At 54.1% G+C, this 18,033-nt stretch overlaps 6 protein-coding genes across 6 annotated transcripts; 2 read left to right on the top strand and 4 right to left on the bottom strand.

Annotated features, from left to right (window-relative positions):
- Positions 1–3,075: 3,075 nt before the first annotated feature.
- Positions 3,076–5,187, bottom strand: SPSK_08743 (uncharacterized protein; the record flags this gene model as incomplete). The annotated part of the gene is made up of 1 exon (XM_016735331.1): positions 3,076–5,187. The coding sequence occupies one exon, from the start codon at positions 5,185–5,187 to the stop codon at positions 3,076–3,078; it is 2,112 nt and encodes a 703-aa protein (XP_016587233.1).
- Positions 5,188–6,063: 876 nt separating this feature from the next.
- On the bottom strand, positions 6,064–7,815 carry SPSK_08961 (U4/U6 small nuclear ribonucleoprotein PRP4; the record flags this gene model as incomplete). The annotated part of the gene is made up of 2 exons (XM_016735543.1): positions 6,064–7,667; positions 7,734–7,815. 2 exons carry the CDS (start codon positions 7,813–7,815, stop codon positions 6,064–6,066), a joined length of 1,686 nt encoding a protein of 561 aa, XP_016587232.1.
- Positions 7,816–8,886: 1,071 nt separating this feature from the next.
- On the top strand, positions 8,887–9,640 carry SPSK_09755 (uncharacterized protein; the record flags this gene model as incomplete). Its single annotated transcript, XM_016736325.1, has 3 exons — positions 8,887–8,919; positions 9,008–9,091; positions 9,164–9,640. The coding sequence occupies 3 exons, from the start codon at positions 8,887–8,889 to the stop codon at positions 9,638–9,640; spliced, it is 594 nt and encodes a 197-aa protein (XP_016587231.1).
- A 782-nt stretch (positions 9,641–10,422) lies between these two features.
- Positions 10,423–11,349, bottom strand: SPSK_09628 (uncharacterized protein; the record flags this gene model as incomplete). The annotated part of the gene is made up of 1 exon (XM_016736200.1): positions 10,423–11,349. The coding sequence occupies one exon, from the start codon at positions 11,347–11,349 to the stop codon at positions 10,423–10,425; it is 927 nt and encodes a 308-aa protein (XP_016587230.1).
- A 1,184-nt stretch (positions 11,350–12,533) lies between these two features.
- On the top strand, positions 12,534–13,790 carry SPSK_09334 (uncharacterized protein; the record flags this gene model as incomplete). Its single annotated transcript, XM_016735908.1, has 1 exon — positions 12,534–13,790. One exon carries the CDS (start codon positions 12,534–12,536, stop codon positions 13,788–13,790), a length of 1,257 nt encoding a protein of 418 aa, XP_016587229.1.
- A 529-nt stretch (positions 13,791–14,319) lies between these two features.
- SPSK_09685 (uncharacterized protein) lies at positions 14,320–15,171 on the bottom strand (the record flags this gene model as incomplete). Its single annotated transcript, XM_016736257.1, has 1 exon — positions 14,320–15,171. The coding sequence occupies one exon, from the start codon at positions 15,169–15,171 to the stop codon at positions 14,320–14,322; it is 852 nt and encodes a 283-aa protein (XP_016587228.1).
- Positions 15,172–18,033: the final 2,862 nt, after the last annotated feature.

The raw sequence follows: 18,033 nt of genomic DNA, 5'->3' as shown, positions 1-18,033 counted from the left end.
AAGATGGGCTCTTTGTGCGTAAGTCTATTTGAAAACGGACAAACAAGAACAGCCGGTCCAGCACCAGGCCGATCAGTCGCCGGGACCACGGCACTCCTGGTCGTCTTTTTGTCGAGCGATTAGCGAGTGGGATACAAAGTGCAAGATGCAAAGAGGCGCTACGGACGGGCGTTGCCCCCAAAGGCGCGAGATTGTACTAAGGGCCGAAGTCTTCCGGCGGTCGTGTTGTCGTATTTCAGAGATATCTCGGTGGTCCGGATTACAAAGGAAGATGGTCAATCAGCTGCAGATGACGTCCTGTGGAGTGAGGAATTTTTTCGACTTGGGCCGAGCAAGTGACGACTGATACTGCGCGGTTCCGTGGTACGTTCCTTCGGCTGAGAGGCGTACGAGATAGTGAGAGGGACGCAAAGACAGTACTACAGCAGTGTTGCGTAGCCTGTACCAGAGGAAGAAGGCAAGAGGGCAGGATTCGAGATTCTGTTTCAACGGCATGCGTGGTGCTTGCACTCTTGGTCTGCCAAGGAGGTATAATGCTGCAACGTGATCAATATCGGTTGCAGAAAAACAATGACCGATGCTGATCGAAACGCGCGTCCTCGCCTCTGTATGGCGTCGTTCCATCAACGAGGAATGCAGGCGAAAGGAGCGGACAGGATGACGAGATTGTCCGCGACACAAATAAAATCTGCAGTGTTCGGCGCAGCGTGGCGCATTGCACAGACACGCAGGGGACATTCCCAATTACAAGACATAAAATAAGAGGACGAATTAGAAGAGAGGGAGAGGAGAGAAGAGACACCAAAACACTACAACAACGGCGTCAGACTGATAACGGGTTGTCTGGGAAAGAAATGGATCTGCCTCTTTGAGCGTCTCCTTCTGCAACCGTCGTCTTTATATTTTTGGTGACCTTATTAACAACGGCAACAACGATTGAAAGAAGGATACAGGAAAGGGGTTGGAATGAACCAAAGGAAGGAGGAAACAAAGGAACATGGAAAGCACGATGCAAGTTGGAACTAACAGTGTTTACGAGAGGGTGCACACAAAGAGAAAAAGGAGAAGGCGCCAATGGCGTCCATTGGCTTGTTTCGGTCTAAGCGCAATACGTCTAAACGCTTTCGACTTACAAGGGAAGGGCGACCCTGACTACCATTACTTCGAATCTGGTTGTTGCAAAAAGTGAAGGAACGAAAAGGAGTACTTGTCACTCTACGACGCGCCGCCAAAACGTTAGCAGTCGCAACGCGCCGATACACTAGATAAGGGTTGTCGTTTATTGACTGGCCTGGCCAGACCGCCACCGGGAAGGTCCCCCCCCCCATCGTGAAACTGCGGGACCGTGGGAGAGGAGTGAGATGGGGTTGCGTTTATTGACGTGACCGCCGTGGGTTTGAGGCTTGGCTGTCTGAGCAAGGCCTGTCTGTACGAAGTCTTCCGAGAGACAAAAAAAAGGAAAACTTTGAGTTGAAAATGACGGTATTTTCGGGCGTCCATGCTGCAGCCAAGCGACAGAGATCCACAAGAAGACGGAAGACTACGACATCCATTAATGATCACCCAGATACGGAGGCTGGATAGATGGCCCGCGCCGGTGACAAAGGGTAGAAGGCAGCACGAAGGGTCGAGGAGAGAGACCCGGTGCGGACAGACTCATGAGGCCGCACGGTTGACGGACGATCGCCAAGCGCCACTGAGCAATTGGGTTGCTCCGGACGGACGCCAAAGCGAGACATTAGCACAAGAAATCCTCCGTGCGGCGTGTTCCACACAGCGCGATTTTAAGTGGATTTCTTGGTTTCGGATGAGGCGAAGCAACGGCGACGGTCAGAAAGGATGAAGCAGAAGGTGACCAGCCTTGATGTGTCACGAGGTCAAATTGCTCCCCCATTCTGGGCATCTTGTCCGAATCACAGCTAGTCAGCGATAAAAAGGAGCAATCACAGACAAAACGGAAATAACCGAAACCACGAAAACGCGAAAGCAATACGGCGCCAACTTACAACGCTGTGGGAGAGAGGACGGGTTTCAGGAGAGACAATACGGAGTTCAGCCGCTTCCACTTCGCGGCCAAAAAAGGGATTGCGAACGCCTCATTTAGTCAGCCTCTACTGAACACATTCCGTGCGTGAATACGTCCTGACCAATACCTTCTCCGTCCGTTCTGCAGTACGACCTACAGCCCACGGTGGCTTGAAATGTAAAAATGTATGGCATATACCCAGACGCATACGTGTACATGGTGTATTTTGTATTGCATTCCGTAGCACCGGCACTTTGGGCGTTGTCCGAACCAGGGATCGCGAGACACCTTGCATGAATTGGGCTTGGCTTGAGTCCGGGACGTGGTCCAGAATGGGATTGGGCTTAGGGCGTAATGACTTGGCCTGCATGGGATGCCTCCCTCGGCTCTTGATCCTTTGAAAATGGGAGGCGTCAAGTCGTCACAAGAGGGATTGCGAACGATAAATTGCAAGTTGGGGGTGCTCCCCTGTTCAACCCGAAAAGTCTAAAACATATGTTCTTCGAGCGCTTGGGCAGTCTGATACAACCGAAAGTAATGGGCAGTTTACAGTTTATCCTGTGGACCAGACGACGTTCCCTGAATAGAGGACATCCATTTGTGTCCCTATCTTTCTAGAATATTATCATGATCATTTCTCTTCACAGTGAAGAAACAGCAGAAAAAAGGTCAATTCAACGGCCCAAGCGGCAAAACTCCTTGCTATGCTGTCTTGTGCGTGGTCTCGCTGTGAATAATCAGACCAGCACGTTTCTTTTCGTATCGCTGTGCGACACAACTGTAGATAAATCAGAGGCACGCTGTGGTCTGTGATAGACGAGCTCTCCGCCCTAGCACAGCGTATTCAATCAAAATGCAACAAAAGCCCTCCAAGCAACGTCGTATACCGAGATACAGAATGAAAAGAAAAAATAAAAAGCACACCCCATCACCGTTGCCCCATAGACATCTATCCAGTCTTCATCTTCTCATCTTCCGTCTTTGTTGTCTTCTAGACCTGTAGAGTCTATTCTATGTATATCGTAAAACAAAGTCAGGAACCTCTGTCCTCACTCCATAAACGAAGGGAAGTTGCTCTCGTTTAGCAGGCTTGAGCTCGCAACAAAGCTGAATCCACCAAACGGATCGTCGCGGAAGCTCATACCGCTAGGTCCGCCGCCGACAATGCTCCGGCCACGCGGACGCGCCGACAACGAGCTAAAGTAGGGGTCGGGGTCGCGCCCGTTAGGGCCCGTCGTCGGCGATGTCAAGGGGCTCAGGGACAGGTCCGTAAACTCCGTCGAAAAGTTCTCAGCAAGCTCCGGGTCCGTAATGACCGGCTGGATGGGCGGCTCGACCTCGCGCGCCGCCAGGCGCACCCAGTCGATCTTGCGGAAGAAACGGTGCTTCTTGAGAATGTCGAGGTCCTTGGGCATGTTGGCACCGAGACGCTTGCGGGGCTCCTTGCGCAGCAGCCGCGTGAGCAGGTCCTTGGCGTCCGGGCTCAGGAAATACGGCAGCACAACCTTTTGCTTGACAATGTTCTCCTGAATCTTGGCGTTGTTGCGGCCTCGGAACGGAGGGTTGCCCGTCATGAGGTCAAAGCCCAGCGCGCCAAAGGACCACCAGTCAACAGCGCGACCGTACTTTTGGCCCTGCACAACTTCCGGCGCCATGTACTCGACGGTGCCTAGAATGGAATTGCAACACGCATCGTCCGAGGCTTCTGTGGCCGTCGACCCCGCCCGGCTGCGGGGGCCGGGGAGAGCCACCTTGGACAGGCCAAAATCCGTCAGCAGCAGGTGACCCTCAGCATCCAGTAGGCAGTTCTCCGGCTTCAGGTCGCGGTACACCACACCCAGCGTGTCGTGGAGGTGCGACAAGGCAAGGGCCATCTCGGCCATGTAAAAGGCGGCCGTCGACTCGCTAAACATGCGCTCGGAGCTCAGATGCGTAAACAACTCGCCGCCCTGGCCGTACTCGAGGATAAGGTAGAGCTTCTCGCGGTCCTGAAATGCGTAGAACAGCTTGACGACAAACGGGTGGCGGTTGACCGACTCAAGAATCTGGCGCTCCGTCTTCGTCTGCTCCACAAGCTTCTTGTGCACAACAAGGGACGCCTTCTTGAATTGCTTCTGCGCATACAGTCGACCTGTCGAGTTCTGCTTGACCAGCACCACGGTGCCGTACGAACCTTTGCCGAGGCAGCGCAGCGGCTCAAAGTCGTCCGCCGTCATCTTCTTGGGCTTTCCGCTGTCAGCCACATGCGCACCATCGACTTTTCCATTGCCACCACGAGCCGTCGCTGTGTTCGTAGAGGCAAATGTCGCTGGGACGTCCTCAGGCTCAAGATCGCCACCAAAGATGGACGCCTCGATCTCACCACTTTCAACAGCGGCGGCGGCGGCGGCGGTGGCTGAACTGGCATCCTTCGTCGGCATGGGATGCTCGTCCCGGACGCTCTCGCTGATGAAATCGTTCTTGAGCGTAATCACATAGCTCGTGCCGCTCGTCTCTGCCTCCGTCTCGTCACCGCTCGTGTTGCTCGACACGCCATCGTGGCTCGTGCTACGACTGCTCTGGCCCGTCTGCGCGCCGCTTGCGTCGGAGTTGGTCGCCTTGGCGGACGAAGAAGAGTCTGGGCGTTGGTCGTAATTCCTAACCATGAAATCGGAACGGCCGGTCTGGCTCGTCTGGCTCGTCTGGCTCGTCTGGTGCTTGTGTAAAGTGCGTGTCTTGGTCGGCGACAGTGGCGATGCGATGCGTGCAGCTGTCACTGTGGACGAGGCCACGGTCACCGACGCCGTTGTGACGGGTGCCAGAGGCTGGAGCTGCGAGCGGCCTTTTCCGCCAGGGGAGCTGGCACGCGAAGACGCCGCCGAGTTGTCGAGGCTAAGCGGCTCCAACTGCATGCGCAGCTTAGCGATGCCGCTCATGGCAGGCGATCCAGATCCTGCAGGCCGCAGCACAGGGCTGCAGTTGGCACTCACGACGTCATCGAGGACGACCATCGGCTTCTTGCGGCCGCGCCGTGAGCCCTTGCCCGCGCCATTTCCGCTGCCATTTGGCGTGTTTCCGTTGCTATGACGAGCGGCGCCGTAGTCGCTATCTTCATCGCCGGAGGTGACGGGCGTGCCGTGGAAGCCACGGACCGTGGTCAGTGCCGGGGATGCAGCCTCCATTGCTGCGGATGAACAGAAGTGCGGGTGCCGCGTAGGGGTGTGCTGGGGTGTGAACGGTACGATGCAGGGCGATGTTCCCTGCCGGGCCGTGATATATCGTAAGCGGACTCCGCCTTTACGACGCGCGGATGGAACCACACCCGCTTGATCAAGGGGTATCGCCCCGGCGGCGCTCGGCGTCGCAACGTGCGTCCGAAATCAGTTTCCGAAGGAGGTTTTGGGCACTTGGCACACGCATCTGGTACGCGAAGAAAGACGGAGAGTGGACGTTTGGTGTCGGTGTACTAGGCATTTGCGAGAAAGTTGGCGAATAAAAATCGTTCGTAACGGTGTTGGGAGTTGTCGAAATGATGATGTGGTGACGAGAGGGAGAGCAAAACGAGAGGGAGAGAGGAGGAAAGTGAGAAGAGAGAGAACAAAAGTATGCCAACTTCCCTCCGAGGAAAATAAGGTGGAGCCTTGAAAATTCCCCAGGAAAAATGCAGCGGGTCCACTTTAGGTGCTAGTTGCAAAATAGCAGGCGTATTTTGGACGGAAGCAGCGAGTCAGATGAAGTACAGAGAGCACATTCCGCCCGTAAGGCTAGCGGCTGGCAGTTCTGATTGCGGCACGGCAAGAGCCAAGGACCCAGTAATAAAAGAAAACGCAAAAAAAAAAAAAGAAGAGAGAGCAAAGAAACGAAAACTACGTGAACCAGGCGCGAGTGAGGAAGAGGAAGGCCAAGCAACTCCTCTCATAAATTTCGCATGTTCTTTTCCACGTTATGTTTCATAACACTGTAGACTCACTTGGCACGCAACAGGCGGACAACACATAGTATCATGGGTATCGTAATTGGGTTTCTTTTATCTATCCGGCCAGTCGGTTACAATTGCATCAAGTAGAGTATAAACTCGAGCCGTCATCGCGGCCCCACAGCTTGACTGTCTTGTCGTGGCCACCGCTCACAATCCACATGCCGTCACGGCTGACGTCCACACTCGATACTGGGCCCGTGTGGCCGTTGAGCGTCTGTACTAGCGCCCAGTCGTCGGCCGAGTAGATCTGGATTTTCTGGTCGAAGCCGCCCGACACGAAGAACGTCCCGGATACCTTGGGCTGCTGCACACCCGTCTCCGGGTCAGTGCCGGGCGGCGTGCCCAAAAGGCCGTCGTCCAGTCCCTTGAACCACCGCACGTCAGACACCGTGCTCGAGTGTGCGCCGATGCCGCCGGTGCGCTGCACCTTGCGAATGTCCCAGCACTTGATCCAGCCGTCGGCCGACGCAGTCAGCAACCGGTGGCCATCGGCGGCCCAGTCGAGACCGTAGATGGGCTTGATATGGCCGTCGAGGGGCCCATCCAGGATCATGGCCGTGCGGCCAGACCGCAGGTCCCAGATCCGGCCGATGCTGTCGAGGCCCGCACTCGCAATCAGCGACCCATCTGTGTTGAAGCTGACCGCGTACACACCACGCGAGTGCCCCTCTTGGCGTAAGACTTGGGCGCTGCTTGGCCCGCCGTCAGTGCCACCACCAGATGTTCCCTCCTCGCCCGCTCGCTGTACATCCCACAGGCGCCACGTAGCATCCTCGGACGCCGACGCCAAGAACTTGCCTGATGGGTGGAATTCGACGCGGCACACGCGCTGGTCGTGGCCTGTCAGCGTCGCCACAGGCGTGTCCTGGTTCAGCGACCACAGGTTCACGAGCCCCTCGGCGCCGCCGGAGGCCAGATTGACCGCTGCGGCCGACACGCCGGACTCGGGAAGCGTCGCGCCGGGGAACCACGACAGGCCGCTGATCTTGCTCGTGTGGCCGCGCAGGCTGCGCGTGTGTTCCAGGTCGGGCACGCGGTACAGCCCCAGCGAGCCGCCAAAGTTGCCGGCCGCCACGTACTGCCCGCTCGGCGAGATGCGCGTCATGCTAACGTTGCGGTCGCCAATCGGCTGGCTGGCCTGCAGCTCAAAGTCGCGCAGCTTGCTCTTGACCTGGTCGCGGAACTTGACGTGCGTGCGCAGCGGGATGGCCGACTCGGCGCGCTGCAAGGCCACCTGCCGACGCGTGCGAGGCAGGGAGTAGGCCGTGATGTCCAGGCGCGCCTGCAGCAGGTCAGGCCCGCCCGATGTGTAGAATTCCTGGGGTCCGTCCTCGTCGTCCTCGTCATCTTCGTCGTCCAAGTCGCTGCTACCAAGGGCGTCGTCCATGTCCACGTCCTCACCGCCAGTGCCGCCGCCCGCTGCCGCCTTGGCCGCCGCATTGCGGTCGGCAATTATGCCTGCCAGCAAGTCCCGCAGTCGTGCTTTTCGTTCCTGGTTCGTCTCGCCAAAGTAAATAATGGGCTCGCCGATCTCGATGAGCTTCTCGCGCACTTTTGCGTCCTCCTTTGGAACGGACACCGTTGCCGCTATCTTTTTCCGGGCCAGCTGTGCGAGGAGCTCCGATGCCTTCTCGGCCGGCATGCCCGAGGCCGTCATTGGCATATCGTAGTCATGTTCAAGGGCTATCGGAGACATGTTAGCACACTGAGGATACATGGTCAGACTGGAAACAGGCAGGGGTTACATACGAATGCTCGCCAGGTCAATGCCCCTTGGCCGGCCCTCCTCCTCGGCGTCCTCCACATACGCCATCCGCGACGGATGAATCATCGTGTCTGCTCCGCTCGAGGACAGTCTCCGCAACGTCTATAGTATCGATAAGTTTGTCGTCGAGATCGAGACACGTTGGGCTCAACAGGGCCACATTAATGGCCGCGGGTCGGTCGTAATTTAGTGTACGTGCAGGGGCCGTTATAGCTCCCTCAAGGTCACTTCAGACTGGAATCCTTGCCGTCTTTCGTGGCCTTGGCCGTCGTCAAAGGTATGCTTCGACGCTGGTATGTCGTCTGTCCTGCACGGAAGCTGCAAGGAAGCTGCAAGGAAGCTGCCTGTTTTCTGCGAGCCGCTGTTATCGATAGCGCACTTGTTTGGCCACGGGCCTTTTGCAAAACGCGTTCAGAGATGTCACGTGCATAAAATGTACCTAGCGCCAATGTCGTAGCTTCCCTGTCTGATCAGCACCCAGTGGCGCGCGCCCGAAAGCTGAGAAGCACATGAAAGTCCCAGCAGCAAGGGAGAGCAGCCGCCAATACCAATCAGGCGGCCGCTATGGTCCCATCAGGGAAGGCACCGCCGAACAATCCTCTTGCCATCTCCATGCAAGCCCTCCTGCCCCATCTTCCGGCGTCCCGTAACTGCATCCGCATCCCGCCTTTCTGTGGCATTCTGCAATTCGCAGCCACGTTTTGTGCCTCGTTCCTCAACGAACGCGAACAAACGCAAAGCTACGCCAAGCGCATCGAGCCAAAAACGCTCTCTTCATCCACTGCAACGCATTCGACGCGTCAGCCCGCTCTACTATGATGAAAGGGGCGTCCTCTTGAGAACGCTAGACGTTTCGTGTTCTTCAGCACCGGTAGGCCACGCTATACTTTTCTTCCATCGCCCTGTCCACTGCTCGCTCTTTACGGGGCCTGTGTTCGGTCTTGCGCTGCGCTATCCAGCTCGGATGGATTCAGCAGCGTAGAGAAGGAGCTCGATCTGTCTTCTTCTTCGTTTGCCCCTCATCCACTATCGTTGTGAGCTCCTGCGCGCCATCGACTCCTCGCGTGATTCCAGACCTGACTGTCTGTTACCCGTTCCTCCGTGTACCTCTACCCTGGCCCGGCCCGCTGGCCCAAGATGTCTCTCGACCTGGAAAAGCACCTCGTCTTTGTAAGTCGGCCCTAAACACTCTTTCACGGGTATCTGTAGCTCGGCATTCAACCTCAGAGCTCGACTAATATTATGTTTGCTCGAACAGTATGGCGCCTACCATCACAACAAAATCAATGTCGTCGTCCACATGATCTGTGTGCCATTGATTCTTTTTACTGGCTTCTGGATGGTAAGCACTTTGCCGGCCTGTATTCGCTGGAACACGGATCCTAACCACACACACGCACTCTCTCTCTCTTAGGCCTCCAATTCCCCCACTCTCATTCCCCTACCGTCCTGGCTGACGGTTCCGAACCTGCCCCTCAACCTCGGCACCCTCGCCGCCATCACCTGGGGTGCTCTCTATGTTCTGTTAGAACCCGTCGCCGGCACTGCCCTCGCGCTTCTCTGCCTCGGCGGCGCGGCCGCCGGTAACTACGCCCTCTCCCACTTTGATGCCCACATCATCACGACCTACGCGGCAGCTACACACATCGCCTCATGGATCTTGCAGTTTGTCGGCCACGCGAAGTTTGAGCGCCAGGCGCCCGCGCTGCTGGACAACCTGTTCCAGGCCATCTTTCTAGCGCCGCTGTTTGTGTGGCTGGAGCTGCTGTTTGCCTTTGGCTATCGGCAGGAGCTGCAGGGCCGCGTAGAGCGCGAGGTGCAAAAGGAGATTGCTAAGTTCCAGGCGAGCAAGACTGTGGCCAAAGATCACAAGAACGGCAAGGCCCAGTAACCACCATGGGACAGGCTACGACGACTAGCCCAATACTCACCATTCACAACTTACTTATGCACATATACAGGCGACTAAAACGCCACCACATACGCGAAATAGCAAGGACAGTGTACTGATCATACGACTCTACCTGCGATGTCGACGACGTCGATCTACTACAAGCATACCCTAGACGATGCTATGTTGCGCATACGGCCTCGACGTTGTGCTAGTTTATTGAGACGACCATTTACGGTCTCCACTACATCCAAGCAAGCGTCCAGAATCAGGCGCGCAACACCAGGGAAAGTAATATTTATGACTGGTCCGGCCTTTTCCATTAAGGTAGGCCGTTGGTCTGCCAAAAAAGGCACATAACGTTCTCGCTCCCCATCACCGGGTGATCACGGAATTTAGAGGCTTGAATTTAGTTAATGGACATGTGATTTCATCGTTTTTTATTTTATTTTTTATTTTTTGACCGTTTGGAATCTGGATACGGTGGCTTTCCACACGCCTTTATATAGTTGTGATTGCTACAAATGCAGACCAAGCAGAAAAGACAAAAAGAAAAAGAAGAGAACAGGGGAAATTATAAAAGTACGAAACCTAACAACACGAAGCCAGCGTGTCGAGAGCGGAGACTACGGTGCAGAGGAGCACAAGGCTGAACGCAAATACAGTTCTAAACTATGCACTACGCCGCTTTACAGGACTCACCGTGTAAAACAAGACAGGAGAAACACGACAAGCAACAAGGATGTGACACTAACGTTTGACGGTTACACGGAACTTACACCTCAAACCCAGTCACGCTCGATCCGACGGGAATCCACACAAGCAAACGACTCCGTGCTCTTAGGCGTCCTCAAAGCAGCCGCCATGCGTGTAGCAATGTTCGCTTTATGTTGCTTGCGAGCCAGGGGGGAACTTCTACCAGCGGGCAACGACGACGAAGAAGAGGGAATCGTCTTGTAAGGCCCAGTAGATGTCGGCGGCCGACGAACATGAGGGCGAGTCAAACTGACCGGGCGGGGCGAAGTTAAGGCCGGAGGCTCAAGAAGCGTAGCGGCTTGTTGGTCCAGTCGACGGTGAGACATCTTAGAACGGGAGTTGGGAAAAGGGAGAAGAGCGTCGCCACCGGACTTTCGGCTGCGGCTCGAAGATGAGCTAGGAGAAATCCGCGGCGGGCGGGAAAACGGAGCAGGAGAGGTCATAACCATTCCAGAACGAGCGGCCGCAGGAGAAATGCGCACACGGCCGCTGGCGTTGGTTGGCCGAGAAGTGCGGGGGGGTGATGGCGGCAGCAGAGGCGAAGACCGGGAGATGACAACAGGGGGAGGCAGGGTGGGAGCCCTTGGCTGTTGCCTACGAATAGAAGAAGAAGTGGCAGAAGATGTGTCAGTAGTTGCGGTCTTCGGTTTCTCCATCCGCATCATAGGTTCAGGTTCATATGAACGAGGGGAAAAGTGAGATGGCCTTGGCGGGGCAACAGCTGCCGGCGGGCGCGAGAGGTTTGTGCGGCATGTCCAGCATGGCTCACCGTGATACTGACGCACCGTCTTGGTATTCTCACACTGCCGCTTCGGAACACCGCCGGTGAAAAGGTACACCATGGACGGCCAGCAGCCGGAGTAGTTAGTGGGGTGACGTGCCTTGTGGCAGAGATGAAACTGGCCAACATCCCGGTGCCGGCAAGAGTAAACGTAGACCACGCCTTGACACATGGTTGAGGAACAAGAACAAGGATGAATAAGATCTTACCTTGGATGGTTGTTTGCGGTGGCAGCGTCTTGAGCCCCTCGTCTAGGAATCCGGATGTAACTGTTGGTCCCAAGAAATTGTGAAATCAAAGTTGCTTCACAATTTTCTGGGATAAAGACAAGACGAAAGAAACGCTGTCACTAGAATAGTTCTTGGTTAGTTGTTTGTGTTTGAAGCTCCAAGCCGCGCAAGAGGAAGTGCGCGCTTGGATCTTTATATATATATATTGGCAAGCCAATTTCGAGTGTATTATGTTCACGGCGATAAACATGAACTGGGCTTGTCAATGTGAAATATCTGAACATCTCAGGTGAGATGTTCACAGTGGCCAGCGATTGTGTGCTGTTCGATATTCCATCCAGGTCAACCTCATTGTGGCTGGTTGCTTTTATATTAATATTTTTTTTTAAAAAAAGACCGTTCGATATCATATCTTTCTATTCATTTTTCGAGTTTTTCGTTCCCTTTCGGTGTCCTTTCTCCCATTTCCGCGTGTGGTTTGTTTACCTCAGACGGTGGTTCTTCACGTCTTTGTCTTCTAATACAATGGACCTCAGCCAAAAGGGGCTAGTTTGTCAACAAAGGCACTGTTCCACGGAAACAGAGTCTTTTATCGTCGAAACAATGGCGGCAACACAGTGCATTGTCGTCGTTCACGAAATTTCCTATAAACGTCGCCGTGGTAAACTTGTCATATGTCATTGTCTGGACCATTGTCCACTTTGCTGTGTTCATGAACATTGCCGGTGCGCGATGCATCAGAAGCCGCCTTATAAAGGTGCCGGGCCTGTGCAGCCAGGCAGACCATCCTCTGCTTCTCTTCATCTCCCCAGCGTCTATCCAAGAAGAAATCGACAGCGCAGTGGTCAGTGAATGTTCTGGCTTTTCTCTCGACAGTTTTCATATCGACCGCTAAGCCAGGCACTTGCCTCTGTTTCGTCGACTTTCTTCCGTGGGCTGTATTTTTCTTTCTTTAGTTTTTTATTCTGTCTTTTTTCGGAAACGCGCTTCCCTGGCGGAAGCGCAATTGTCTCGCCTTGTCGACTTTTGTGTTGTTGAAGTAAGAAGATTGTCGAGAGATCCATCACTGGAAAAAAGAAGGTTACAGTTCAGGTAAGTATATACAATCGCTCCTTCCTTGTTCGCCATGTCGCTTCAGGAGGTCCCGAACTGCCTTCCTTGGGAGCAGGCCGGCTCTTCTCCTTCCTCATCTTCCCACTCTACAGCCTCTTCCGTCACCTCTTCTGTCACCTCTCCTGCCCCTTCCTCTTCTTCCTCGTCTTCATCTGCACCTGATTCTTCATTCACTCCCAGCGCCACGTCCGGCGACGTCCTCAACGTTGCCGACGCTCTCATCCGTTCCGTCCAATCACGCCACAGCACCCACCTATTTCCTCTTCGCTGCGAGAAGGACCCCATATCCTATAGGAGGAAGATCATCGCCTTCACAACGATGTGCTGCCTTGAGGGTACGTTTCCGGCACCATCAGCATCGCTGCAATATCCCACCTTTTCTCTGAATTCCATGCCTGACTTCAATCTCGGGAGCTGGGAGCCGCATAAAAACCCTCTCGATTGCGCGAGAATGACCCTTTCCGAGTTTAAAGATCAGATGTTGTCACCAGAGGAGCGGCGCGTGGCGAAGCCGGCTGAGATCCGCAAGGCAATGCAAGGCGAACTTCCGGACATGCGCGGCATCTGGACCGATGTGATTCTTAACAACTTTGAGCGAGAGATTGTGGAGCGCCCTGACGACTTTGAAGAGGAAATCGACGAGGAAGTAGTCAAAGAGGAAGAAACTACCAAAGAGAAGGAGCTTTATTCCAACATGTCTGTCTTTGAGGAGAGTGACGACGAAGAGGACTATGACGAAGACGACGAGGTAGGTGGCGAGAAAGTTGGAGAGGTTACCAATGCGGTAGAGAATTTCGTCAAGGAAATCGTCAAGCTCGGAGAGACTATCGAGGTCGAGATGGTCGAGATCAAACGGGTCACCCAAATGGAGATTGTCGAGGTCAAGAAGGGTCGTGTTAAGACTATTAACATGAACAAGGCCGGGGCTGCCATCGATAATCGTATCGTCAAGAAGGCGCCCACTCTGCCGAGGCAAAATTCCCAGTGGAACTCTATCCAAGCGCGTCTCGAGCAAGCCACGGATAAGATGCGGCGCTTGGCGAGCGCAAAGGATGACTCCGTTCCAAACAACGAACTCTCATCCCGGCCGGTGGTGCTTAAGGTCATCGGCAGCAGGCCACCACCTCGGCCTCATTGGGTTCATGCGAGTGTGCTTGCTGGAGTCGGTTTGGAACAGTACCAGAACTGCAACTGCGGCTCATCACTGGAGCAGGGTGCCGGTTGTCAACCAGACGAGGTGCAGGTGCCAGTGAAGGAAGTCCTTATCTAGGCGACACGGTAAGTCGGAAGTGTTCTACAAAATAGCGTCGAAACGAAAATCACAGACAAATAATCAGCTGTGCCTGCATCATACAGACTGAAACAGTCAGCAAACCTTTGCCTCTTATTCTATTTTCTTTCTCCAGATGTCCTTGCATACATACGATTTAACAACGCAACCAACTTCAAATATACATACAAACAATCCTACTAGCAAGTAAACTGCGAACAACAATGCAATCAACGGTCATGAAATAGCAAGACAAGGTAATTCATTGAAAAGGCTGCTAAAGAAAGAAGAAAAAAAAGTATAAGTTGCTAGGGCATAAACTGACGTAAATGCTGCAAATATTAAAGAAATAATGGAAAAGTTCCAAAATTAGTCCCCCTCCCAATTCTGCGCGGAACTCCATGGTATAACCCAATAAGCAGCCGCCCACCATCACCCATATCTTCCGTCACCAATAAATCCGCATCACGTCGCGGCGATTGTATGTCGTCCTTCGTAATTGAGTATGACTAGCGGAAGAAGTAGCCATTTACAGGCCACCGAGGATGTTGCCGAGAATGCTGACCGCGGCAACGACAAGGCCCTCAAGAGTGTTGGACAGTTCACTGACAGGGTCAAGACCACCCGTCGCACCACCGGCCACACCGCCGGCAGCAGCAGCCAGACCGCCAGCGGCACCAGTCAGGTTGTCAAGCTGGGACAGGTCACCCAGGGTGCCCGTGGAGATGGTGATGGTCAGGTTGCTAAGCAGGTTACCGACAGCGAGGAGCAAGCCACCGAGCAGACCGGTCAGGGCGCTGGCGTTGGTCAGGCCACCCAGAGCAGAGGTAACCGCAGTCGTGCCAGAGCCGCCAGCGTTGGCGGGGACAACACCGCCAGCGCCGCCGGTCACACCACCAACGGCGCCGGTGACACCACCAACGGCACCAGTCACAGCGCCAGCAGCACCGGTCAGACCGCCCAGCAGACCACCAGCGGTGTTCAGGACAGTGCTGACGGCACCAAGAACGACGCCCAAGATACCACCGGCAACGACCTCAGCCGAGGCGACGGTGGACTCGGCCGACGCGGCCGCAGCACCAAGGCCAAGCTCATTGAGCAGACTGACGATGCCCGAGAGGGAGCTGTTGAGGTTGACCAGGCCGCCGGTCAGGTCACCAACCAGGTTAGCGTCACCCGCCTTGGCGGTCTTGACCTTGCCGGTCAGGGTCTCAGCCTCGCTAATAACGTCGCCAATCTGGCTCGTCAACTGACCGACGACGCCAGACACGTCAACGCGCTTGGTGACGGGTGCAACAGCGACCGCGCGGGCGTTCATCTGGGGAGCAGCGCAGACGCCAGAGGCGAAAGCGGCAATGCCAGCAATGGTAGAGAACTTCATTGTGAATAGGTGGTACTTTGAAGAAGTAGAATAAAAGAAGTGTAGAGAAAGGAAGTGAAGCGAGTGTGGTAGTTCTGTGAAGAAGCTGTTTGAACGAGTGAATGTTTGATGAGGATGAGAGAAAAAGAAAAATGAGTCTGGATTAACCAGTCGAGGGAGTCATTGTTATATACTCGGGAGACAGGACTGGATCAGAGCCAGGCGTGCTGCGGGAAACGATCCATGAGCAACAATCATCAAACAGACCGACAATCCAATATCCCACAAGATCCCGCAAATCCCATCCGGCGTAGCAACCAGGTGTGCAAAGAATGAGAACCATCACTCCCCCCCTTTCTTAGACAGAACCAACTCCGGCGAGTGGGAACATGGGTCGGCGTGCTCTGTCAGGTTCAAAGAGTCAGTCAGGGTCAAGGAGCCTGAATTTCTGGTCTCCATGGAGAGAGAAACTCATTCCCTCGTTCAGGCAAACGGTGCCTTGTTTCGATTTTCCGGGCATGCAGGTAATTTCAGCTCAGCATAGAGCGGCAGCTCTACAGGTTCTCGAAGTGGACTCAAGTTGACGGAACTGCACAGCCCTTCATGCCAGGCGGCACTTATGCATAGGATGTGGAAAATGGTGTGATGTATTAGGGTAAACCTTGGGAGTTCTGACAAGCCCCCCTTCCCCCCTCCCCCCCCCCTTTGCAAGGTACAAGGATGGATATTGCACTTGAGCTGGGAGAAGTCGTACTGGAGGGAGACCAAAAAACGTGCTTGATATCCAGATTTACACCATGCACCCCATGGACCACAGCTCTTATTCGGAATGCATAACTGTTTTGTTGTGACCGCCTCTCTCCAGCTGAATATCTGAGAAAGCGTATAAACATCTCACAGCACTAACAATGAGAGACAAAGAAGAGATTTGCATCGGACGACGAACGTGCGAGCAAAACAATCCTAGAGTCAGAGTGGACATGAGTGATGTATTCTGATAGACGGGGGCAACCATCCGTTCATACCATGCCGGTAGTTGCTGTCACTTTCGTTACCTCCGTGATGTTTTTCTTCTGCAGTGGAGCGGCGATGTAAAAAAAACGGATCGGCGGTTGATGGTGGAATGGACCAAGTTCAGACAAAGAATGCCACGAAACGGACGAGGGGCATTGAACTGGACGGCCTTGATGACCAATGATTTCCCCCTTTGATGTGTGTCAGTGCCAGGCTACCTTGCTGGGTCTCTTTGTCTTGGTGGAAGTATTGCGAACGACGAGATCGTATCCCTTGAGGGCAAAGTTAGAGAACAAGAACAAGGAAATTGAGGTAAACAAGCAGGGGCAGATGGCAGAGAGCAAAACCACACAGACACACACAAAGGGAAGAGGATGCATCAACGAGGCTCAGGAATTCACAGAGCAGCGTGGGCCAACAAAGATCAACCAACTTGTGGCCTTGGTAAGGGCTCCTTTGGCGTTTGAATCGCTGCTGCATCGCGGCTGGTGGTGTTCTCCGCCGCTGCGTGGTTTCGCCGCCGGGTTGTTTGTGCATGTACTTCGTATGCTTACTTTAACACTGTTTTCATGTCCCTTTTTTATTTCTTTTTTCCGGCCGTGAGCATTTGGAATTTCTGCGAACGCTTCTCCTGGTGATATGTGCCTTGATGCAATAGTCACTTGGTTCTGCTTTTCCTTTCTTGATGCTGTTTGTTACTTTTTTTTTTTGTAGTTGTCTGTTCTTGTGGTTTCTCCTTTTTTCCTTTTTTGTGCCTCCCCTTTCCCGCCCTTGGATGAGATCCGCGTCGGCGCCGTCGATCACGGCCAGGCCCACAAATTCTATCAGGAGGCACATCATCCTCCGGTATGGAGAAACGACACCTGTCAGATCCCAGGTCCGCGGGGCCTTGTCAACAGCACTCCACATCTTGCTAAAGCACTAACTTGGACCTACATGTTTTCGACGGAAAAGCTTCTTTGGGCGTTGACAGGCCAGCAGGCCTATCCGTCGGATATTATTTGGCGACCGTCCTTGACTGGCACTAGCAGTAACTGTCAGTTGCAGGCGGACGACAGGCGACATGCAACAGTTCTCCGGGAATGCAGTCTGAATAAGGATCGTCGCCATTTCATCATGTCTCACCCTGACCGGGAGGGTGCAAAGAGCCCTGACATGGTGAAGAACAACCAGGTAGGCCATTCGCGGTTACATCATCGCTGTGCCTCTGGTGACCTGCCGTCCGACCGCACGGATGGGACGCAGACTCCGTTGCCCATGCTGTTTCTGGTTTCCTTGATTCTTGCCTGCAACATGGAAAGTCGTCATTTCGGACGACGGTGTGCGCTTCCACACAGTGATGTGCAAATTGAAAAGGGGCCAGCATTGCCACGCTCTGCAGTTTCAATTCCGGTTTTCCCAAGCGCCATTTGGAGCGTCTGTCGGCTGCGTCGAGAAAGTATGGCCATGGTGAGAGATGTTGGGTAAGGTAGATTGCAGAATTGTTGACGAGGACGAGGAGGGGTTGGTGGTTCGCCATGCGATCCTTCGTTCCTCTGTCCTTCGCTCTTGCCCTCTTTGACTCTTTCGCTGTTTCCCTCATTTCATTTTTTTTTCTTTTTCTTTTTCTTTTTCTTCTCTTTCTCCTTGCGCTGTACCTTGCAGTAGCGGAAGGCGCTAAACACCACCCCTGTGACTCGTCTCCTTTTTTCCTCTTTCAGGTCCTCCCAATAACACTCGAGCACTTGCTTTCGCTCTGGCGTTGCATCACAGCACTCCAGTTTTTACGCTAATGCCAAGACTTTCTCTACGGCATATCGACATCTCTCTGCTTTCTCCCTGTCCTTGTCTCACCTCTCTGCAAGATTCACCTATTCCCTTCATTCTCGA

This window comes from Sporothrix schenckii (genome assembly GCF_000961545.1).
Source record: "Sporothrix schenckii 1099-18 chromosome Unknown Cont44, whole genome shotgun sequence".
Taxonomy (NCBI): domain Eukaryota; kingdom Fungi; phylum Ascomycota; class Sordariomycetes; order Ophiostomatales; family Ophiostomataceae; genus Sporothrix; species Sporothrix schenckii.
Note: the sequence above shows the minus strand (reverse complement) of the source record. Positions and strands in the feature narration are given on the sequence as shown.